Here is a 24,981-nt window from a genome sequence, read left to right as displayed (position 1 = left end):
ATATGTGTTTAAGGAGTGGATGCCATGGCAACAGCTATTGTTAGATGATTTTACTTAATCATGTAACAACCCCCCCCATGCATTTGCATAAATGCTGTTCTGTTCTTAATTGGAGAATCTTCCTAACAATTGCAGAGCACATGTTTCTGATAACCTCTTAACAGTTTTTCGTTCTATATTAGGATGAGCTGCTTAGCAGGAAAAAAAGGGAGAAGAAGAAAAGGGCAGGAGGGAAGAATATGGATGAAGTGAAACTTGGTGTAGACAAGAATGAAAGGTGGGAACATTGGGGGCGGGGAATCTCTCCTTGAAAGTATCCCTTCTCCAATTGAAGGAAGTGCTGAAATAGTTCTTGACATTCTAGGCACATAAAAGTATCATTTTGTGAATGTTTTGACACTCTTTGAAAAGAAGCTTTGCAGTGTTTTTTTAAAACAACAACAATCTCATTACTTCTGATAATTTCCAAGGCATAAACGCGGACTGATGGTATAAAATAAATTATGTTCTTTGGAAAACTAGCAGAAGGCATGGAAACTTGTATTAATTTAAATGGCAGATATGGTTGTTTTTCCCGTTCGGGGGACAGATTAAATCTCCCCTAAAATAAAGAGGTTTATTGCATGCAGGATGGTCACGGGAATCCTTTAATTACAGAATATATCTGCAGTTCATAGTAGCATAAGCTTTAGCTAGCATTGTTTGGTCTTAGAAGTAAAAGGCATTAGTAAAATGTTCTCACTCTTGTGACTGCCCCTCCTTTTCTTTGAAGCCAAGACACAACATGGGGGGAAATAGTGACATTCAGAATACTCCAAAAGATACCACAATTTCTCCTATTGATTCATAGAAAGAAATAAAGGGTTTAAATAGTTCACACAGCAGGGGCATGAACTGGATCAATGCAGGATGGAGAGCACAGACCATTCTGCCTGTCTTCTGTTCTGATGACATCAGTGAGTAATGCTTCAGTGAACTGCAAATGACATTAATTTTTATGTATTGGTTTGTTTATGCTACAGACTTCATATCTGGTTGTCAGCGCTTGTGACTGGTTTGATGGTGGTTAGCCTTTTTTCTCCCCCCCCTTTTTTTTTTAAACTGAAGCTGTCAGAAAGGTTGAGGGGTTTATTTTGTGAAGTGCAGACAAACTCAATGTTTAGGAAGGCCCACTGAAGATACTTGTTTTTTTGATTATGTTATATATGAAAACATCTACATGTTCCCCAGGATAGGATGCTACTTACTTTAGCACTTCATATTCTGAGGCCCCATCTTCTCTATATATTTACAGCATTATTATACCACTTCAAACAGTTATGGATTTCCCCAAAGATTTCTGGAAACTATAGAAACTATAGTTAAGGCTGTTGAGAGTTGTTAGGAGACCCCTTTTCCTCTCACAGAGCTACAACTCGCAGAGTGGCTTAAACTCTGATCCCTCTTCCCAGAGACTCTGGGAATTGTAGCTCTTTGAGGGAAATAGGGGTCTCCTAGCAACTCTCAGCACCCTTAAGCTACAGTTCCTGGGACTTTTGATAGGAAGCCATGGCTGTTTAAAGTGATGCGATACTGCTTTTAAATGTATAGTTCAGCTGGGACCATGGTTGGAGGCTTTCATCACAATGTATGCAACAAGATACACATAATATTTTCTGAAATCATTTTTTATTTCTATAGATTACTAGAGAAACCACAGTGGCGGGATCTTCTTCCATGTAAGCTGGGAATATGGTTCTGTCTAACAGTAAAAGCACTGCCTCAACTATTTCAGGTAAAAATGTGTGTTGCCTTTTGTTTTGTTTTGTATGTGTCTCCCATTTTTTATTCTCATGCAGAACAGCATTTGATTTTATTTATATGAATCTTCTGTCTTTGGTAAAGTAACTTTTACGAGCCTAGAGAATGTTTCATAGTTGTAAAACAGTAGAGCTCCAGCGGTTCCCATATTTGAATTAAAAACACTTGAATCATTGAGAACTCAGCTAAAAAAATGGAAGAGGACAAATTTCTCACTTTAAAATTTGCACTTCCAAACCAACAGCAATGTGTGGAAAGGCTTGCCATGTATCCTGGGCCCTAAAACATTAAAATATTTGCTATATGAGTAATACAAATACATAAATATGAATAGCAGTAATTCAGGCTTCAGTAAGATGGGAAAGCGAATTAGCACTCCTGCACAGTGTTAAAAGGTATGGAGGATTTGTGGTCAATTTAATAAGAAATGTATTAAGTTTGGTTGAGGTGGTAAAGCGACACTTCTGTTGCCTAAGGTATAATTGCAGATATAACACAAGATAAACGTTAATAGCTTAATATGCTGTTTTAATTTTACAAACCCTTTGTTTTGTGTAAACCATGCAGAGTAAGACAGGTTAAGCTTCAGATGTGCCCATCACTAACAACCTATTAACACAGATCTTGATTCTATGTCACTACCTACATGGATATCAAGACTCTCACTGACTGCCCTGGTGCTGGCAGTTTTAAATTAGAAGCTGATATGATGAAGCAAGGCAGTGGAGGGAAAAGTTTTTAACTACTAGATGTCCAATGGTAGAATTGAGTGGACAATAGGTGTTTGGGCTAGTGTGCGACTGCTAAGTCTGGCAGAGAGGAGGAGGATGTGGCAGATCAAGTTCATTTGCCAACAAACTCATGAGGAAACTGCTGGTTCCTGGTTGGAGCTGAAACAGCTGTGGCTAGCCAGAAAACCCCTCTTCCTCATCTCCCATGCCTTGCTCTAGGAGCAGGTGAGAACATCCTTTTTGGTCCATAATGTGTCTTCCAGCTGGGACGTCTATTTTGATTTGCCTGCAACTGAGGAAGCGGTGTTGGCAGGCAGCTCCACAGAGTGTTGGCTTTGTAGTGCCCCCCCCCCAAGATCATAAGGTGTATGGGCTGCAGAGACTGCTTTGTGCAACACTCATCAAGTGTCCTTATCCACAGAGAGATTGGGAGAGCAAACTCAGGGCCCACATGGATGTGGTGTAGGAGAAGACAAGGTTTGTAAGGTTGGGGGGCAGACCTTTTTCTTCAATGGCTCTCTAGGTCCAGCCTGGGGAATGTGGGTTCTGGATCTCTTAAATTCCTCCTTGTCCTTAATGCTTAATGGATGTATTTGATTTGGGCTCCCTCAAAGATGTTGACACTTCTGAGGGTTGTGAAGGCTATCACATGCTGTCTCATGCCCATGTTCTTTGGGGAAGACCAGTCAGACTGAACAGTCTTAATTTAGTTAGGAACATAAATGCCTCATTGGAGGAAGGTAGTATTCCTCTTGCTTTAAAGGAGGCAGTGATTCATGGTCCAATGTCATATCTGTCATACTGAGTCAGACCATCTAGCTCAGTATTGTCTCCACTGACTGGTAGCTGCTGTCTAGGGTTTCAAGCAGAAGTCTCTCCCAGCCCTAATTGGAAATGCTGAGGATTAAATTTGGGTCCTTCTGCATGCAAGGCAGATTCTCTTGTGCTGGACTACATTCCGTTTGTGTTAACAGAGCAACAGATAAACTTCTCCACTGATGCTACTGGATTTCTCAGTGGCTCTTGATACTGTGGACCACACTATCATCTTGCAAGATCTTGAACAGCTGGTTGGGGTATTGAGGCTTGCCCTCCAAGAGTTCTGTCCTGCTCTTTTCTTGCATACAGAGGTGGCCATTGAATATATGAGCTCATCTCATGGGAATAGACATACAGTTTTCTGCAGAGCTTAGTAATGTTGTCAGTGCTGTCCAGTGCTTATATGAATAAAAAGTGGTCATTCATAGCTTTGGGGTTTGGTGTCGTCAGTATGCCAACATCACCTGCCTCTTATAGCTAAGCTCTAACCTGAACCAGAGTTGGAGGTGACAGTTGGGTGAATGAGGATAAATAAATTAAAATGGAGGTGATTCCGGTGAGGAATCCTCAGACCACGGAGTGGGTATTATGCCTGTGACAGATGAGAGTGAAGTATCCATATCTCAATAGGTGTCCAGAGATATGTGTTGCCAAGTGTGTGTTGCTGTGTAAGCTCTGTTCCTTCTTGAAAAAGAGATGATTTTGTCATCCCAAGAGGTTATAATAGCATGAATCATATTGACTACTGCAATGTATTTCAGATGGTGCTGCCTGTGAAGATGATTTAGAAGCTTCAGGTGGTACCCAATGCTGTGGTTGCCTTTTAACGTTGGAATTTGTGAGAATATATGTCAACTGCATTGGCTACCAGGCCCAATTCAAAGTGTGTGTTAAAGCCTTTTACTGCATGAGACCTACGTACCTTAGGAGCTGCCTCTTACTGTATCCGCCCCTGAACCATTTGCATTGGGCAAGTCAGGTCCTGCTCCATCTATCTTATAACACAAGTTCAAAGCATCTACTATTAGGAGCAGGATCTTTGCAGTAGGGGCCCCAAGGCCTTTCTGTTGAAGTTAGAGTGTTCTCCCCCACCTGCATTTTAAAAATTAAAAAAAACATATTGATCACCATTTTGAAAATTTTGTGATACCTGTTTATTTTGGCAAGCCCTTGGTAAGTGTAACTGCTTTGACTTTTGTCTAGGTGAGGGTTTTATTTCATTAAATTTGCTGCTGCTTGTTATGTGCCTTCAAGTCGATTACAACTTATGGTGACCCTATGAATCAGCAACTTCCACTTATTAAAAAAAGCAGTGTTTTGTGTTTATCTATGTAAGCTTCTTCAAGCATAGCAAAAGCTGTCTGTCTAAAACAGTAAAATTCATAAGGGTGAGAGAGGCTGGAGCAGATTTTCCAGTGATTGGGAGGATGTTTGTTCCTCCCTGTGACTGATGGAAGCAGAATAAGGAGGAGAACGGCTTTTTGCACCAGATGAAGCCTCCCAAGGCACAACCCCACGCAGAGGGTTTTTTTTGGTAGTTTTATCCTCAAGGTTACAAAGGCAGCAGTGATAGCGGCAAGATCCCTGACTTCAACATGAGGTGCAGGCTGTGTATCAAATGCTTTAGATAACGGGAGCTCCTAGCAGCAAAGCCATGTACTCCCAAGAATTCAGACATGCACTGAGACAGAGCACAAAATAACAAGCATTATTTACCATGTTTAAGCTCATCCCTAATGAAAGCATCTTTGTGCGAGTTGAGAGCAAGGTTAGTTCTTCCTTGAAAGTTATAAGAACAAAGATGAATGTTTCTTGAAACCAAGCAGTAAGTTTCCTCCCCCCTGCCATTAAAATTGTCTTTCAACTATGCTTTGGTTCTAGAGGTCCGCTGCAAGAGCAGAAAGCACTGCTGCTTTCACGGGTGATATTATTTTTCGAGCACCATTGTACCCACATCTCATGCCATTCTGAAAGGCTTCCCTCAAACCCCTGGAATAGGAATAACTTTTTCAGGGGGTGGTGGAAAAATGTATGAGGCTGGAGCAGCAGTGGGAGTGGGCAACACACACACACACACACACACACCCTGTGTGTAAGCAGACGTGCGTTCCATTTAACCCAGGGTGGGGTCTTTTGATCCAAGCCTCTCTCTTTTTAATACAGCCTAAAAGATATGCGAGTGGTAGAGTGGCTGGATATCCATTTATGTGAATCATGTTGCAAAGCTGCTACCTACATCTGATGATCATTTATCCAACTGAATGTTTTTTATTGCTCCTACCCCTTTCTTTTCTCTAACCTGTGGTGGGGGTGGGAAACTCATGAAGGCACTTAAAATAATTAAGGTAGTTCTTTACTTGAGAAAACTGCTTTGTATGCATGTCCACAGGTTAGCCATTGTCATTTTTACTGTTCTCTGCTATGCCAGCTGTTCTCTGTTCTCTAGAGTTAGAAGAAAAATGGTGTGCAGGTTTCAACGAATAATTTTTTGAGAGCTTTATTTTTAATTATTTTGAGGAGGATGGAGAGGAGGTAGATAAAGATGGATTTCTGATGTGCAGAGAACTGATGTGTACATTAACAAGTTTTGGGAGGGGAACAGCTGAAGTGTGATTTGAGCATGCTTCAGAATCCTTGCCTCTAAAGCTGTGTGCATGCTAGTTCCTTAAAAATTATTGAGACCATTTTGCCTGGGTGCGGTTTGAAATGAATCTGCACTCGGCTGTACACATCTTTATTGTTTGATTGGAATACACCCAGCCCCACTACTGATGTCAAACCATTTAGGACCACCTGCAGCAAAGCTTTTCTATTGAACACACTTCAGAGTCTCAACAGGTTGATTGACCAAACAGTTTTGAAGTCAATGTGAAGCTGGCTTGAAGGGAAAGTGCATCTGATCTAAAAAAAATACTAGGTTTTGAGTGAAAAGGGGTGGCGCTTGACTGACATCATGTGTCCCCGGATTCACAATACACAGGTGGAGACTCACCTGAAACCAGTATAACTGCTAGTGTGTCCATAGCCTAAATGGAATGTCTAAAGTGGAGACATCTGCAGGTCTTGCCTGCAGTGGGATCCATGTACTCTGGAGAGCACCTCAGGTGCACAGGGCTTGTTGTAGATGAGAATTGTAAGTTGTTGGCCGCACCAAAGGTCTTTCCCAGCTAAGCAACCTGAGTAAGCTTTGTTTTGTTTACTTTACATGCTGAGGATTGAACCTAGGACCATTTCCCCCCACCTCAACAATGGAATGAACTGCCTTCTAATAGCACAATCCACAGGAAATTATTCTGCACTAGCTCCAGTGAAATAAGTAGGGACTATGCAGTAGGAATTACACAGCCATGTTCTTTCAATGCTGCCATTCATTTTGCTGGGGCTTGTGTAGACATTCCCAGTAAATATAATTTCCTGGCATAGCTCTGTTGAGGTCTGGTTTCTAGAACAGGGGTGACTAACCCGTAGCCCTCCAGATGTTGCTAGCCTATAACTGCCATCATACCTGACCATTAACTGCCTCTGCTCTAGAAGGAGGGATTTGGTTCAAGGGGATGGCATTTTCCACTCTGTTCAGCTGGCCCACATCATCTCCTGTGTAGAATTGCTCTACATGATTTGGATGCCATATTGTACGCTAAGGTCATACTGGGAAGTGTGTGTGTGTGTGGGTGTATGCTATCAATTTCATTAATTACTAAAACAACCTAGATGGCTGAAGCAAGTAAACCAAGCTAAGCAGAGGGAACAAAAGATTATTAGCCTGTCTATAGTTGTAAAATTCTTCCCTCATATCCAGATTTGGTGCTTAGGTGTAGTCTCTTCATAAAGATATATCAGCCTTTCTGTGCACTTAGCCAACTGATAAGCATATTGAAAACGCACGAGGGCACTGGCATAAACGTCTGTCACGGAGTTTCCCCAAGGAATTTTTTCTTGGCACTTACCCCCACCCATCCATCCCACTTTCCTCCTCCTAGTTGCAACAGTCTGTGAGGAAGTGGATGTGGGGAGGGTAACACACAACATTTTGATGGGAGGGAGAAACCTTTTCTGACCTTAGTGGCCTTCATTTAAAGCACCAGTGAAATGCCAAGTGCCACTAAAATATCTTGCAATGGTAGGATAAGTTATGGGAAATGGAGAAGCCATTCTATTGCTGTGTGAGACAAGAATAATCCTGCTACATATTGAGAAATGAGACTTGTTTGTGAACAACTAATAAAATGTGCATAGTGTTCAACCTATGTTGAACTGAATGTTAATTTTTGTGTGTTAAAAATCTAATACAACAAAATTATATCAGGTCCTTGATTTTTTTTCTGTTTTGTTTGGGGAAGAAAGTGAATTATAAAAATTGGGAACAGTTTTGAAAGCCAAATATGGAGTTATTGAGTTGGCTTGTGCTTCCTGGAAATTTTATATGAAACCATTAAACGTTAACTTGAATCCCATAATTCCAGTAAATGTACAGTTAATATTATTGCTCATAAAGGCTGCAATCCTTAGCATTATTACTTCAAAGCGAGGTTGGAAAGTCCATTGAAGAGCTTGGTGAACCAAGGGTGGAATTGTTGAAGGCAGCCAGTGCAAATTGAGAATCTAAAACAGAACACCTCAAAAGGATCAAGAGATGTCCATTGCTTCGATAAAACATATGTTAAAATGTGACTTCCAAGCATGGGTCAGATGGGTGCTTTTAGAAACTTGAATTTGTGTAGTACGGTTATTTTCCTTCTTTGTATTGAAGAAGTCTTTTTAAATTTCCCGTAGCCTTCATTTGCAAAATGTAACCTTGCATTCATTTTGTATCAAATTTCTGGATGCCAGCAAAGTGCTACTGTGTATCTTTTTTTTGGTAACAACAGTAATGAAACAGGAAATTTGCTATCTAGCTTCTACAGATATGAAAGGCCTTTAAGAAAATGAAGCTCTTGCATTACCTGCTGATTCAGTGGTGAGGTGTAGTGAAGGTTTGTAGGAAATATTTACTGGGAACGTCTACACAAGCCCCAGCAAAATGAATGGCAGCATTGAAAGAACATGGCTGTGTAATTCCTACTGCATAGTCCCTACTTATTTCACTGGAGCTAGTACAGAATAATTTCCTGTGGATTGTGCTATTAGAAGGCAGTTCATTCCATTGTTGAGGTGGGGGGAAGTATAGAATATATAAATACAGCACTGTGGTATATTATACTCTGTCTCCTAAAGTCTAATTCCTTTAATTTTGTGTTTTAATCAGTTCTTAGCTGCCTTTGAAAGGGTGGGATATTCATTCTGTTATAAACTGATTGATTTAAATGGGACAGGTTTCTTTTTGTAAAAAACAACAAAAACAACAATACAGGCATGTATTCACTAACAAAAAGGACTGGGTTAAACACCCTCCAGTTGATTTCATGTAAACTAGAAGACATTAATTATTCTTACAAATTTGCTAGCTGGATAGCGTTCAAGTCATTGACCTGTAGGTGTACTAATTTCATGACAACATTGTAATTTCTTGGGAAAAACATTAATTCAGGAGATACTCATCACCACTCTGGAACACTTTTTTAAAAGAACAGTCCAGTTAGCTAGCAAACAGATTGTCACTATTTTTTTAAAAGTTAAAATGCTGAAGCACATTGCCTGTGACAAAACTGTTTAAAGTGTCTCCGTTTTACATCCTGATCCATCTTCCTGTTTTTGTATTTACATGCAGTATCTCTTAATATTGTGATGTGAGGCAGATGGAAGGATTATGTTTTTAAAAAGCACCAAAAGAGGGCCTCCTCAATTGTTACTGTACACGCTTAGTAGACAAGGCTACTTTGCAGGAAGTGCTTTTTATCTTTATTTGTATTCCCCCCCCCCCCCGGAGAATTGCCTGAGTCCTGCACTGAGCAAGACAGAAGGAAGAAAAGCTTAAGTTGGGGACTTTTAGGGGTGGGAGTATATAATGTTGGTTGAAGTTTGGATAGTCAGTAGGAGTAGTACTGGACTATGCAACTGGTAGCCTGGGGGCCAGAATCAACCCATGATGGAATTCTAGTCCACGGTTGTCGATTCCAAATTAAGGAACAGAAAATTGTTTACAAAAGATGGGAATACTCTCAGGTTTTTCATTTTTGTTTGTATTTAGTATTTAATATCATGCCCATGCCTGGCTGTACAGGCTGCATAACTGAGAAGCCTTTGCCATTAGGTGTAATGGTTAGAATATTGGATGAAGGCCTGGGAGACCAAGGCAGAAATATCCACTCAGCTATGAAGCTCACGGCTGATGTTGGGCTAGTCACTGTCTCTCAGCTTAACCTACTTCTCAGGGTTGTTGTGAGCATAAAACAGGAGGGGGAGAACCATATGCACCACCTTGAGATCTTTGGAGGAAAGGTGGAATATAAATGTAATCATGAAAAAGAGTTGCAACCATGAAGGTGTTGAGCCCCATCTCCCTCAGGGGGATCAAGGAGGGGGGCTGGATGAGCTTCAGCTCCCTCAGCTAGGGCAAGAGGGTGTTGAGACTTTTGAGGACAATGAGGGAGGGGGTGTGGTTGACACTGTGCCAGTTCCCATGGACAGTTCTCCCGCCGAAGAAGACTTTGCTCAACCTCCAGACACCCCAACAGAGCCGTTGGGGAATGTCCTGGCACTCGTGCACCAACTCCACCCCCCCCCGAGCTCCCCTCCTGTCACTTCAAATGCTTCCCCGCCTCCTGAAGCCGAGCCGGCACCTATCCGAGCCTGTACTGTCAGATGAGCCGGCGAAGGTGTGCCCCCTCTCGCTCTGCGTGAGACGTCACAAGAAGTGCTTTGGTCAGAGGGAGGGTCTTTGAAGGAGTCAAGAGATTATGGGCAAAGACCTTTCCTACTTAAGGCAGCCCCCCCTGATCTGGGTGCTGAGTCAACCTTCTTCACATGCTGCAGAGTATGCTTAAGTAGCTTAGCTAGGGACAGTAGTGAGTTAGCTGAGCGAAGTCTATGAAGTACACTGCCTTTGATGTTTCATTTACTCTAATAAAACAAGAATGAATTTCATCCTCATCTCTTCCTCATGACTCGCACTCTGGGCAGGACAGAAGGGGTCAAAGCAGTGCAACAAAATACATTTTCTGTCATTTGAATTATCTGGAGAATAAAGTGAACCCAAACAATACAGAAGTTGCCCATCCTTGATCTACAGAAATACATGATAGAATTAAAGTTACCACAGAATCAGTGATGGCAGAGGAAACACTGGGAATATTTTAAGTTTACATGTAGAAATGTACAAATAAATTGCTTTGCGTGCCAAAGGTTCCAGGTTCAGTTCCTACCAACTCCAGATAGGGCTGGGCAAAGATCCCTGTCTGAACCCCTGCAGAGCTTCTGCTTGTTTGTGTAAATAATACTAACTTGGATGGGCCAATAATCTGACCGTATATAAGGAAGCTTCCTGATCTTTGTATTTTTATATAATGTAAAATATGAACTCTGATATTTATCTAGAACTTAGAGAACATGTGTTCTTTTTCTGTTCTGTTTGCAAATACAGGATGATAGAGATAGGAAAGTGCTGCTGTTTGGGAATACTAAGGACTAAATATGCATATCATAATTTTATGATCTGGTATTGACTTTGTGACTTTGGAGTCTCTGTAAAGAAGAAACTCCATATTTTAACCATCTTTTGCTTGTATAGGAAAGTGAAGAGATTCAGCCGCATAAAACTCCTACTGGGAGGAAGGATGGGATGTAAATCAAATAGATAAATAAATAAAATAAAGCTCTGAACATACTAGTACTTTCTGGGATTTTTGATTTATTATTATTATCCAGCGGACAGGATGCAAATTTAGGGATATAGCCCCCATTCCTAATATCTGTTCTTGGGTTTAACTTACACATTTCTTTCTTAATTTTTTTCTTTCTCAGAACAGCTATTCCCTTAGTGCATTGATAGCACTGGAAGTATGTTTACTACTTTTTTAAAACAAAGTTTGAGAACTTCAGCCTAGCTACTTTACATGCATTGAGCAGCCAGATAATAAGTATATCACAATTTATTAGTGTTTGCTGGCTTTGACTGTTGAAGATTGTATTTGTTTTCCTCCTTGTTTCTGTGGTTCTCATCTGAACCTCAGTTCCAATTGTTTCATGATTGACATGCTAGCAAGATTGACAGATACTCCTTAGGGTCTGATGTCTGGAGGTTGCATAAGCAATAATAGATTCTGTTTCAAATTTTAGCATTGTATATTGGCTTTCAGTGTCAAAGGGGTTAAAGTTAAATGTTGATTGACTGTGTCTAAGCTGAATCCAAAGTAAAAGCATCCATCGGATCTTGGCTTTGGGCATTTGGTGTAATTTGCAAAACACCATATGGAAGATCTATAAATGGTTACGTTTTGGTGACTTACTTATAGCGAATAAAGCCCAGCAACACAGTCAAGCTTTCTTGTGCTCATAAGCATGAACTAATTTTACAGTTCTAGAATGAAAAAGCCAGAATATATAAAAGATAAAATATATGCATTTGTATAGGTTTATGTGCTTAGAAATGCAATTAGTTTAGTTTATAAGATAGATAAAATATAATACTAGGTCATATTCAGCTAAGGCCTACTCAGAGTTGACCTATTGAAAAGAATGTACCTAAGTTAGTCATGTCTATTAACTTTAATGGGTGTACTCTGACTAGTACTAGCCTTGAATATCATCCTTTAACGTTTACCTTGAATAGTACTATATGCTTTTATACCCTGAAAGCCTGATCCTCTGAAGCCTTGAGCATATGGAATGACTTCATTACACGAATGTATTGTGTTTACTTCACCTGGTTAAAGCATTCTGCGGTGGGCAGGACCTAGACAGGAATTCCCGGTGTAGACCCATAGCAGAAAAGCCTTTTATCCACAGTGGGAGAATCACTCCCCTGTTTCTGACTTTACTTTCTCCTAGTTTATTGCCTCAAAATGATCAAGTTATTCTGCCACATTTAATGCTCAATCAATATAAATTGCCACCTAGGGCACTTTGCATACAGAGCAAAGGGTCCACAAGTTTTTTTAGCTGGCCTTGCTAAATAAGCCAAAATTTGTGTTTGTGTAACCCTGTGCATGCTTGCTTGAAGTCTCATCATAGTGGGGTTTCTTCTAGGCAAGTATACATTTTATTTATTTGTTTGTTTATTTATTTAAAAATTACAGATTACTTTTCAAACATCTCCCAAAGCAGTTTACAAAAAATATCCACAAACAAGTAAGTCATAATACATTTTAAAAACAAAAAAAGAGACATTTCAAAATTACTAAACTAACGCGACCATACTGGAACCCCCAGACACAGACTAGCTGTTAAAAGCAGCAGTACAAACATAGGCCTCTGAGGCCCATTTAAAGATGCTGAGGGATGGGACTTTTATAACTTCAAGCATAATTGAATTTCGTAACTGTGGGGCTACTGCCAAGAAGGCCCTGTTCCATGTGGCCACCAATATAATTGGCTTTGTAGGCAAGCAGTATCTGAAGCAGATTTTGTACCAGTTGAAATTTCTGAATTGTCTTTAAAAATAACCCCATGTAGAACACATTTCAGCAGTCTAGCCTGGATGTCACTGGTGCATGGATAACTAAGGCAAGGTCTGTTCTCTCCAGATAGGGATGCAGCTGTCTAACCAGCTGAAGCCGATAAAAGCACCCCTGGCCACCAGTATCACCTGAGCATCCACAGCAGCACTCCCAAACTGTAAACTTGATTTTTAGTTCAAGGCCACAGCCTGGTCTATGTCTGGTTGCCTGCATCCAGAGATCTCTGTTTCCCCATTCACATCCATCCATCTCATTTGGATGTTTCTTATTTGGATTTTTCCCCCACATAGGTGGTAAAGAGCATGGGAGAGAGTACCTCATAGAGCATTAGCCAAGGGGTAGAACGAAAGTCCCCTAGCACCACCCCTATTTGGGTGGCTAAGAGTGCTTCAGCCAGTGGCAAAAGAAAGCCATGTGCACAACCCCCTTGGCAGGGCCGGATTAAGTTGAGGAAGGCCCCTAGGCTAATTGGTGTTTGGGCTCCCCTTACGCACGCATGTGTGCCATCAACCAAGATGGCAGCAGAGACTTCATCCCCTTAGGGAAACCTTGGCCACCATCTTGATTGATGGCAAACCGCAAAAAACAGCGGAGAAGAAGGTAAGTGAAGCGGGGGGATGGCGGGCAGTTCAGAAGCTCTTGTCCTGCTTCCGCGGATTGCAGAAGGAGAGTGGAGGGCCCTCTGTAGCTGCAGGGGCCCTTGGGCCAGTGCCCCACAGGCCCCCAAGAGCTGCGGGCCCCTAGGCTTCAGCCTACTAAGCCTAATGGATAATCTGCCCCTGCCCCTTGGGCTTTACACAGGAAAAAAAACAGGTTTCCCCTGAATTTGATCTGGGGGAGAAATGCATAAATTTGCCCAACTGCAGCAACTTCACTTCCACAGTAATCTCACTGTTCAAATTATGTAGTTCTGTAAAATAGCTTAGTTGGTCTCTGTGTTGAGTTCTCAGCAAGTAAAGGAACTAAATTGGGATGATGGGTTGTGGTGGCCATTGACAGCATGCATTTGGCCATTGACAGTATGCATTTTCATGCAGTAGGACATCAGCAAGGAGCACTGCATTTCATATCTGCAAGTATTCAGTCCTTTTATATTCTGAATTACATTTTCAGCAGTGAGCATTGCATGTTGGTCCAATGCAACTTCTCTATAGTTTATAGTTTTGATATTTTGACTGTCATGGCATGTGATTGCCATTAATGCTATTTTCTCTTGTATATAATAAATGTCACTATTTTAAATATTCAGTTGATTCAGCACCAGACTACTCCCCCCGAAGTGATTAATTGCTGGGTCGTAAATTTAATCATATAAAATGGTACCATTGCAGCCAGATGCTTTGAGATGCTAATATCATTACATTTCCTTTACAGGAGGCCAGGCAGCTATATGTAGAATACAAAGAAACAAAAATGAAGGAGAAAGAAGAGGCCCTGGCTAGAGCTGAACTAGAGACATTTCAGAGTAAGTTTTTTTATTTCTAATCAATCTTGATTCCATGTACCTTTTTTAAAATGTGAGTGTGATGGGGTAAAACCACACTTTTCTGGAATGTGTTGTGTGTATTGCTGTGTTCTGTAGGGAACTGCAGAAAATGGGTTTGCTTGGGATTAAGTTTTATTTTATTTATTTTTATTTAATTTAATTTATATACCGCCCTAAGCCCAAGGGCTCTCTGGGCGGTGTACATAAAATAAAGCAAACTTTTAGTACAAGGTTGCCAAAGGACCTCTGAATTTCCTGAAGAAATTTTAATGCACCCAAATGAATTAGTTGATTAACATATACTGTTGGGAAGAAATGTAAGAAAAATACCAATAGTTCCAAAGAAAAGAACTAGGAAGAGCATTGTGGGTCTGCCTTGGTTCTGTGCCTGCCTGGAAATAATCCAAATTATTGGTGGTGCATTTTATAGCAGATCCAAATTGGTTTGACTTGTAATTTTTCTAAAATGCACTCAAAATTATGTACACCTGCAGTAAAAGTAGATGTAAGTTACGAGACAAAGCTGTGACCCCTTTGATATTTTGAATTAGAACTTGGTGAGACATTTACTGAACTGCTTAAGCATGATTAACTGTAATATCTAACCTACCTTACCATTCAGAAAAGCTACAAATCGTTTTCTTTTCTTACTACTGATTTACTTGTTTTGTTACAATCACACATTTTACAAATTTTCATTTTTTGTAATGCTAAAACCCACCTAATTAAAAAGTAAATATACTGCCTTCAAGTTTATGGTATTGTACATTTTCTAATTTGCCCCATGTTACACCCATATTTTTGACCCTAGGAAATACCTGTTTTCATCCTTTTCTATTATAGTAAAGTGAAGTGAAGAAATTTCAAGTTGTAGCTGTCTAGATAGCTCTATCTCTGTATGGCTTTTTCCACAGAAGGTGAATTTTAACTCTTTTGTCCTATATAATAGAAAGTAGGGCATAAGGTTATTATAAAGCTGATAAATTTAGAGGGATTTGCACTGGAGTCTGAGAAAGCCTTAATTGGGTTAATGATGCTTATTATCTCAGTTGATGATAGTAAAACCAAGTGCCTGGCATGTCTTACTTATTTAATTACACAATCCCACCCTTCTTCCAAAGAGCTCAGAATGGCTTTCATCTCTGTGCCCTAACCCCATTTTATCCTGACAAGAACCCTGTGAGGTAGGTTAGATGGAGAGATGACTCGCCAAAGGTCACCTAGTGACAGATTCATACCTGAAAGTGGATTTGAACTTGGGTCTCCATGTTATTTGGCTGCATACACACACGTTTAAGGTACATTTAGTGTGGCAGTCTAACTGCTAAGCTACACTGGCTCTCACCACCACCACCACCTTGGAAAGAACACTGAATTAAAGTGGGTTCTATCAAAATTTTATTCAAAATTACAAAAATTCTAAACCATGTTACTGGTTCAGAATTTTTATAATAAAATCTGAAAATTTCCAAATGTTCATTCCATTTATCCTTATCTTTAATTGTAAAGAGTGTATTGTGCTTCATGTTTAACTCTGTATCTCTACAGTGAATCTTGCTGTGATCTAGAAAATCCATTCTCTTTTCTTGGATATGCTAGAACATTACTGAATGGCTGCATCTGGACATAACACTAAACTATAGTTTAGTGCTGTGTGAGCCTTGGATTGTGAGTTCCCTCTTCTCCTCTAATGGGTTGTAAGGAAGAAATTGGAAGCATGGTAATTGGAAGCCAGGCAAACTCTGCATAATCTTTCGCTTAGGGAAACAAGCCAACTTCACATCATTGCTGCTGATCTTGTTTTGGCGCTCTAAACCATAGTTAAGACTAATCACAGTTCTTGGTTCAAACATAACCACAAACTGTGGTTAGCAAACAATTCCAATCTCCTCACCATTGTGCCAGAAAAGGAAAGGAGAGCGGGAGCCCCCAGTTATATATATAGTTATAGTTATATAGTTTTTAATTATTTGGTTTTGATTATTATTGTAAACCTGCCTGAGGACCATTTTTGAAAGGGTGATTATAAAAGAATAATACTTAATGTTTCCATGACATGTTTGAGTGCTCAGAACTCTTCCCGTTAAGCCACATTCCACAGCAGCCATGCTGTGTTAAGCATGCCCACGGCAGCCGTTTTGTGTTATGCCTCCCATTATGGCAGCCATTTTGTGACTAGTGTCCATAACACTTTATGAAAATAAAGCGCTAATTTTGATATGTTTTCATTTTCATAATTAGAACTCAAGGTAATGGCATCTATAAAATGTTAAATATCTTGATTTTTATTGTGTATTTTTTATTTGTAATAACTTTTAATAAAATGTTCATCATAAATTCACTAGAGAAGGGGGGATGGAGAGATAGGAGAAACATTTTACAGTTTATCAAGATATGAGCACCAACACCTCACTAAAAAAAAAGCATGAGCTATAAGTGAAAGCACAAATAAAAGTAATTTAGATTTGAGACAGTAAACTCCCTCCCAATTGTTTCTCTTGTGAAAAGCTGTTCTGAAACAAAGTATGTCGCCATAGTTCCAAGGAAACTGAATTTGTTGTGAATTTGTTAACTCCTGAAAAGCACATTGTAAAATATTGTACGGAGATTTTTTTTACTGGTCTAGTGAAATAAGCCATTAGATCATTAAGTGTCTAAAATCCAAGGTGTACGATTTGCTATCCGAATTAGCTGCGATCAATTAGCATGAAAATAGCTTTATAACATTTGGGTGCAATAGGTCCTTGAATCATATTTCTAGACAGTTGATGATTTAAGTCGTGTTTTGTTTTGCAGAGGAAAAGAAACCTAAAGTCAAGAAACCAAAACCTGAATTTCCTGTATACACCGTGGCAGAAACAAATCTGTTTATACCATCATATGATCACGGCACTTCTATTGAAGAGATTGAAGAACAGATGGATGATTGGTTGGAAGATAGGAACAAATCACTGAAAAAGAAGGCAAGTTATATTCATCATTCTAAAAACAAAACAAAATGGATTGTTAACCACTATTTTACATTTCTGTACAAGTCAAGGTGGCTAACAAAAAACAGATCAATATATATCAGTAACATAACAATAGAAACAACATCAATAAAATAGTTTTAAAAGAACAGTTGAAAAACAGGAACAGCAGGAATTGGATCTTATATAAAAGCAGCATCCAGAACATGCCCATTGGAATAAGGTCTTTGCAGGCCACCCAAAGGTGAGCAGCAATGGGGACAGGAGGCTGTCCCAGGTTTGGGCGCTACCACCAAGAGGGCTGTATCTCTCGTACTAAGCACCCACCTTACCTCAGAAAGTTAGAAAAGAGACCATGAGGGTGAACTTAGCATTCAGGAAGGTTAATGTGGGTTACTTGAGTCTTAAGCTGTTTATGTATCTTCTGGAAACAGCACCACTTAATAAATCCAGATGAGCATAGAACTTACCTTTGTGTGTATATTATGCTACTGTTATATAACCTTTTAAAGTGGTTTTTCTAAATGTCATTACCTGCCTTCAGTCCTTAGAGGACTGGGTATGCTAGAAATCTAAATTAGTGCAGCAGCTGCACCCACTATTCCTGATAAATAGAAATGTGTGCTAGGTTTGTGCTTTGTGATGAATTTTCTTCTTCTTTCCTGATGGTTCATGTCAATATTCTTTTTTGTCTGTCTGAGAGCATGGTTCTTGTCTTTTAAACATTATTTCAAATATTCAGGAGATTAATTTAATTGGTGTGTTTTACTCTGCATAGCCTGCGTTCTTCACTATAGCAGTTCATTGATTTACTTCATTGTGCAGAATTTAAGATTATTTGCTATAATTGTACATTTTGACTACTAGATGATTTTATATACAGATTCTACATTCGCCCCGATGAAGGCCGAGGTTTATGTGGCCGAAACGTGTTGGGCATATTTTTTTCTATATACATTTTTTCATTTAATTCATTTGGAATTTTAATATCTGCATTCCTTTCCTCTTGGCATCTTGGGGCTTCTCCCTTCCCTTCCCCCCCCTCTGCATAGTATCTTATAGGCTTCCTTCTGAGGGTATTTGCAGCCCTTAAATTGCCTGGTCTACCCTGTTGGAATCAGACACAGAATCATTCATGTGGTTTTCTCTGTTAATACAAAATTTAACATCTGAGCAGTTCATAGTTCAGCTTACAGATAATACAGGTCTCTGCGACATTACAAGAGACTCCTAGGCATGGCTACTCAAGTGAAGACATTGTTGCAGCAACTTGACACACACCCTGGGATTACTTAAACGGGTGGGGTGGGCTCACTACTTGTGCAAGAACTGTCAGATCGGGACTGGGCAAGCAAGTAGGTGCTCTTGCACTCGGGTCCTGCTTGCGGGCTTCCCCCAGGCACCTGGTTGGCCACTGTGGGAACAGGATGCTGGACTAGATGGGCCACTGGCCTGATCCAGCAGGCTCTTCTTATGTTCTTATGTTCTGTCAGACAGGGAAGCAACCTCAGTCTGTTCGTGCTTGGGCAACTGCTGGTGTGTCTTGGTGACGGGAGTAGACACATCGGTCGGTTCTTCCTCAATCCTTTCCTCTGGTCTCGCTGCCTGTTCCTTCCTCCATGGAGGCAGTGACAGGATGGCTCAGGAGGGCTGGCGGACTCTGGAAGTGTGGTGGAATGAGGTTCATTGGCCAGCCTTGTCTCCTCGACAGCCACCACTTGCTCTGGGTGGGGCTGTCGCTGACCAGATTACTGAACTCGTCTCTGGTTTCAGCCGCCTCCCTCTGCAAGCTACTAGGGCCCTCCCCAGGATCCAGTCCTCCTCCTTTTGTTCACTTCATCAGGACTTCTTTATGGGGCCCAGTGCTAAAGAGCATGTCTTTCCTAAATGTAAAGAAGTGGCAAGTCCACACACCTTGAATACTGTTCATTCAAGGCTGAATCTTGTACATTACATGGCGACGCGGTCATGGCTATTATGAATGTAGGGAAGCATCTGAATCAACTGTTTTTATTTAGGAGTAGTAAATTGTAAGAGTGGTTGCTGAAGTTCTGCACTGCACTTTATCTCAATCATATTCCTGATTATTAGGAACTTGCTTACCAGGTAGGATGGAGCGCAAAGAATTTGCTCCTTTCCTGGGAGGGAAATAGGCTGGTGGAACCAAACTCCATTGAATTAAGTTTGTTTTAATTACCTATTCATTTATTTATAAAAATATTTGTATACCGCTGCTTCGTTGAAAACATTGAAGTGGTTTACAACATGTTTAACACAACAACCGTAGAGTTAAAAACATTAAAAACAAAGGTCAGTTGTTGCGATAAAAGCATGTTAATTGCCTGCATAAGCCTGGCAGAACAGAAGGGTTTTCAGCAGGCACTTAAAAGTTAAAACAGAAGGTGCCTGCTGAAGTTCAGTTGGCAGAGCATTCCAGAGAACTGTGCCGATGACACTGAAGGCTCAATTTTGTGTCAATGTTAAATGAGCCTCGCCAACTCCGGGGACAAGCAAAGCCGCTCATGCAGATGATCTCAGTGATCGAGCTGGGATATATAAGGGTTCAGGTGGTACCAAAGATACCCTGGATCTAAGTTGTTCAGGGCTTTGTAAAATAATACAAAGGCACCTAGAAAGGCACTTGCAACCCAATTCTATTCATATTTACAGTTTTGTTTACTTCTGTTAGATGCTATATCGACATAATCACAGTTAAGGGTAGCTTCCAGTGTTGCACTTTTAACATATGCAAATCCCCATTCATGTATGAAGATCTCTGTGTGTTCATGTGAGATTGGCTGTGCAAATCTCTTCCCCCCCCTTTTTTTTAATTAATGTGATTGGAAATGAACTGAATTGTTCTAGGAATTGTCAGATCTTAGGGCAACTGTGTGCTTAAATGCTCAAAGGTTATGTTTTTAAGTTTGCTATATTCTGCAACGCTAACTTTAGATTTGCCCCTGTTAAGTGTGTGGGTCAGGGGAGGGTAGTTGGAAAGGAGGAAGTGCAGGAGTGAGTGGTTTGTTTGACATTAGAACAAAAACTCTTCCAAGTGGGCATTACTAAGACATGAAAGACAGATGGATTCGTAGGTGTGTGGCTCTACATGAGCTTAATAAGGCAATTGTGATTGGCAATTCATTTACCACACATTGTGGAAGTGAGTCTTAGGCCCTGCAGGGAAGCAGAAGTGACCATTATCTTGGATTTGCAGAGTGTATTGCCAGTTACCAATGCATGAAGGAAGCCCAAAATTTTACACATTTTAGAAACCTCCTAATGAACCATGTGATGTTTTTGCTGAGAGCTTTATAAGACTGTGGAATCTGGTGCTTTCCAGTGACTGGTATTGCTGATCAGCAGAAGGGAAATGTATTGAAATTCAGCTTCATTTTGGTAAAGGTTTGTAGCCAACCAAGTCTTACTCGGAGTAAATCCATTGAAATTAATGAACCTATGTTAGGCATGTCTATTAACTTCTATGGGTCTACTCTGAGTAGGACTAGCATTGAACACCACCCAATGGCCATCTGCAGAAATGTCTGGGGACTCTTGGGCTGCTCTTAGATTTTTATGTAAGAAGTGCCAGAATCTCTCTGCAGGGTTTTCTGGTTTGTTTCCATCATACGTTTTCTCCTTAGTTTAAACACAATCAAAGTGCTGGCATCGTCGTCGAAATAGCAGTCAAACAGTGAGAATGGTGTTCAGCTTGAATCCCAGATCAAGTTTGCCAAAACACACTCCCTCTCTTCTCTGACTCCAGTTAATAACATGGTGACTTCTTAGATGGGCTGCAGGAAGGTATACAATTAAATAGCAACAGAGTAATATGATAGGTGTCTTAATAGTATATACAGAGCAACAAACTCATTTGATGAAGCAGGTGAGACAATGACATTTATATCTCTTAAGTATCCCTTAAAATCCTAGCAACAGCCTTTCCACAATACCATTCAAAGAGAAATAGGGCCAGAGATAAATACTAAGTAGAAGCTAAATGCAAACAAGGTGAGCTGCCTGTCCCTGCCTCCTCCTGAACTAGATATGAAGAAAATCCCAAGACAACTGTCCAGAGCGCACACAGCAGAGGAAACAAAATTGTACATGATTATATACCACTCTTTAAGAGAGCTTCCCAAAAATATTTTTATCCTAGAAGAAACATTTTAGAAACAGTATTATTTCTACTTCACCATCAGCATGTTCAGTTTGTTACAGCTCTTGTCTCATTTACTCTTTCAAAGCCATAGTTGCTTGTGGAGAAAATGGTGTGTTTTTGAAAAGGGCAAGTTATTTGAAAACTGAAAATTAAGGAGTTATAGAAAATTGAAATGCTTAAAGAGAAAGGATGCTTTCTGCAATATAAATTTAACGTATCTCCTTCCTCTCTGCAATACTTATATTGACTAAAATGTTCAGTGTACCCTTTGAAACATTGATAGATGTGCTTAGTATCTAGGATATACAGTGATAAGATCTGACCAGAATTTGATAACCCAAAGGAATTGTTCATTAATGAATATCTAGTTCTCAGTCTTTCTTAGGGTATAGTAAACTAAGATTCTACCCTAAATAACTCTTTGGGTTTTTTCAGCCAAATATGTTTCTATAGTCTAAAGCAGGTTAGGGAACCTTTTTCAACCCAATGGTCGCATTCCTTTCTGGGCAACCTTCCAAGGGGTGTATGCCAGTGGTGGGCTGGGCAAGAGGCAAAAGTAGGTGGAGAAACAAATAGAAATTTTATCTTTGTACAGTAGTCTAGTTCCTACACATACTCGCATACTCCTCTGTATCCTCCATCCAGACAAGCAAGAGGCATTAGTGCAGTTCAAGAACACATTCCAGCAGGACAAAACACTTGGGGCGCAAAGCAGGGCCAATGAAAAGTTTGGCTCTGGGAAGTTATGAGGGCCATATAGGAAGGCCTAGAAGGCCGCATCTGGCCCTAGGCCGGAGGTTCCCCACCACTGGGCTAAAGGTAGAACCAGGTTTCAAACTTAGAAAAGCTCTAGGAGTCTCTAGTCCAAACCTGGTGCCCTCCAAATGCTGCTGGATTGCACTCCCATCATCCCTGATCTTATTGTAGTCTAAAATAACTGGAGCATTTCCACATCTGTTCAGCTACCCGACTTGAAGATCTTGGCTGATAAATGTATGCATTTTAGTTGGCTAATCAGTTGATTAAATTAGATACATTTGCATATGAATAAAAATACTTGTGATGTGGAAGGAAATATACTTGTTTTAGATGATGTTTACATGTATCACAGCCGGTTGTATCTTGGAAGAATTACTTCACCAATGGATGAGATTTTGAATGCCTTTTCTAGGATAATGCTTGCAACATACTTTTGAAAAAATGCAACGTACATGTTATTTTTTAAAAAAATGCATTCATTCTGGCACATGGAGGGTTCTTCTGTAGTTTTTTGAGTCTTTTTAAAAAACAAATTCTTTAAAAAATACCCTACTGCATCATTTATTGTAGGAAAAAAGTTGAAAACTAATGGCAGGATATTTCTAAGGGTCACGACTCTCTTCTACTCCTTCCAAACTGCTCCAGCTGTGTTTGCATATTTTGATCTTTCCAGTCGATCTCATAGTTCAGGGCCTGACTTGTGACTTTTAAATATTTGCAGTTGCTCACCTGGAATTATCTTCCTCCTCCATCTTCTTATGCCCAGAATTTACTTATTGCATGTCATGAACTTGATTATTTGCAGTCTCTTTTTATTTTCTTCTTTAAAAGTCATACCTGTTTATCATTGCATCACATTCTGTCTCCACAACTGTTGGAAGGATGCAAAAATATTTGTGCAAGTGGGTGTGTAATATTGGATGGAGATAGGCGGGAGTTCATATTCTAATCTTTTTTTTAAAAAATAGTCTCTGATCATGAACATAGAGCTGGGTTTGCAGGGTGTGCTTTTGTGTGAATTGGGTGGGGAGGGGGGAATATAGGAACACACAAGACTTCTTGTAGGAAACTCACCAGGCTTTTTTTACTTCTTGCCTTTTGTGTTAAAACCTTTTTTTATTCACTGGGGCTTTAAGTTAATTAAGATGCTGATTTCCCTCTTGGTCTGCTGCTGTTTATATGGTTTTTGATTTTTTTGCTGCTGTTAAATTTTGGTTTTATTGATTTTTTTATTGCAAATTACTATGTCAACTCAGACAACTTGTTGATACGTATAATATAAATCTGCAAGACTTGCACCTTTGACCAGGAATCGCTTTCCTTTCTAATGTGATGATTGAAAGAAATGTGGTTCCAGAGTGTCTGGGTAAGGAGGTGAATCCTCCAATTCGTTCTTGTTGCCTACATTTGAGCATTAAGTTCTGCTTGTCTATTTCCACCATTTCTCCCCTTGAAACTGCATCCTTTGCCAAGAGCCCCAAACATCTAATCTCACTGTGAAAGAGTTTTAGGATATCCAATAATGCTCTGATTTATTACGTGCTGTGAGCTAGGAGGCAGACAGCCTTTGCAAGATTCAGAGATGCCATTAGAAAGTTCATGAAGAAATGATGGAATTTCCCTGCAAAAAGTCTTTGGATTGATCTTAAATAGTAACTGTTTGAATTCCTAGTTTAAAACTGCCACTTTTTTTTTTTTTTTTGGAGAATCTTCTATGGATTGGTTTTTCCTGTTGTAGGCTGGGAAAAATATGTCTGTCTTCCAAAGTGAGCTCAACAAGGAACCTTTATGCAAATTTAGTAATTATGATGATATCTCTTTGCTAGATTTTGGACATTCTATTTTGACTACTGGATTTAAAGTAGTTTTTAAAATATATATATATATTTATGAACACAAACAGAAATATCAAAATAAATTTAAAGTATCAAAAAGTATCAAAATAAAATATCAAAATAAAAAGGGGGGAATTTATAAATATCACCAGCCCTTAACTTGTGGTTCCAGGGCTTTAATCAATAAATATATTCTTTAAATTGAATAATCTTATTTACAAAGATTATACTAAATCGTGTATCCTCCTCCTTAACTTACAAGGTAATTGGGGGGAGGACCATATGCACAATGAAAATCAACAAATTATAGGGATAAATCAGACAAAGCAACTATTTTCAGAACCTTATTTTGTTGTTTTTCTCATGATTTCCATATTTTCAAAACTAATGGAGAAATTCCTGCTGAAACAAGCCTTTGTCATTTTTTCTAGATTTAAAGGGGATGGAGCGACTCCCTTACGAGGAAAGGTTGCAGCATTTGGGGCTTTTTAGTTTAGAGAAAAGGCGGGTCAGAGGAGACATGATAGAAGTGTATAAAATTATGCATGGCATTGAGAAAGTGGATAGAGAAAAGTTCTTCTCCCTCTCTCATAATACTGGAACTCGTGGACACTCAAAGAAGCTGAATGTTGGAAGATTCAGGACAGACAAAAGGAAGTACTTCTTTACTCAGCGCATAGTTAAACTATGGAATTTGCTCCCACAAGATGCAGTAATGGCCACCAGCTTGGATGGTTTTAAAAGAAGATTAGACAAATTCATGGAGGACAGGGCTATCAATGGCTACTAGCCATGATGGCTGTGCTGTGCCACCCTAGTCAGAGGCAGCATGCTTCTGAAAACCAGTTGCCGGAAGCCTCAGGAGGGTA

General features: G+C 39.9%; 1 protein-coding gene across 2 annotated transcripts in view; it reads left to right on the top strand.

The window, feature by feature from the left end:
* DNAJC1 (DnaJ heat shock protein family (Hsp40) member C1) overlaps positions 1-24,981 on the top strand; it is a 112,108-nt gene that overhangs the window by 40,348 nt on the left and 46,779 nt on the right. For both annotated transcript variants that reach the window (XM_061587136.1, XM_061587137.1), the window contains exons 5-8: positions 183-277; positions 1,681-1,774; positions 14,279-14,369; positions 17,187-17,353. In XM_061587136.1, the coding sequence (XP_061443120.1) occupies positions 183-277; positions 1,681-1,774; positions 14,279-14,369; positions 17,187-17,353 (447 nt within the window). The remainder of the gene's footprint in view (positions 1-182; positions 278-1,680; positions 1,775-14,278; positions 14,370-17,186; positions 17,354-24,981) is intronic.

The sequence above is a fragment of the Rhineura floridana genome, chromosome 10 (genome assembly GCF_030035675.1).
Source record: "Rhineura floridana isolate rRhiFlo1 chromosome 10, rRhiFlo1.hap2, whole genome shotgun sequence".
Lineage (NCBI taxonomy): Eukaryota > Metazoa > Chordata > Lepidosauria > Squamata > Rhineuridae > Rhineura > Rhineura floridana.
The sequence above is the reverse complement of the archived record's forward strand: the minus strand, read 5'-3'. Positions and strand labels throughout refer to the sequence as shown.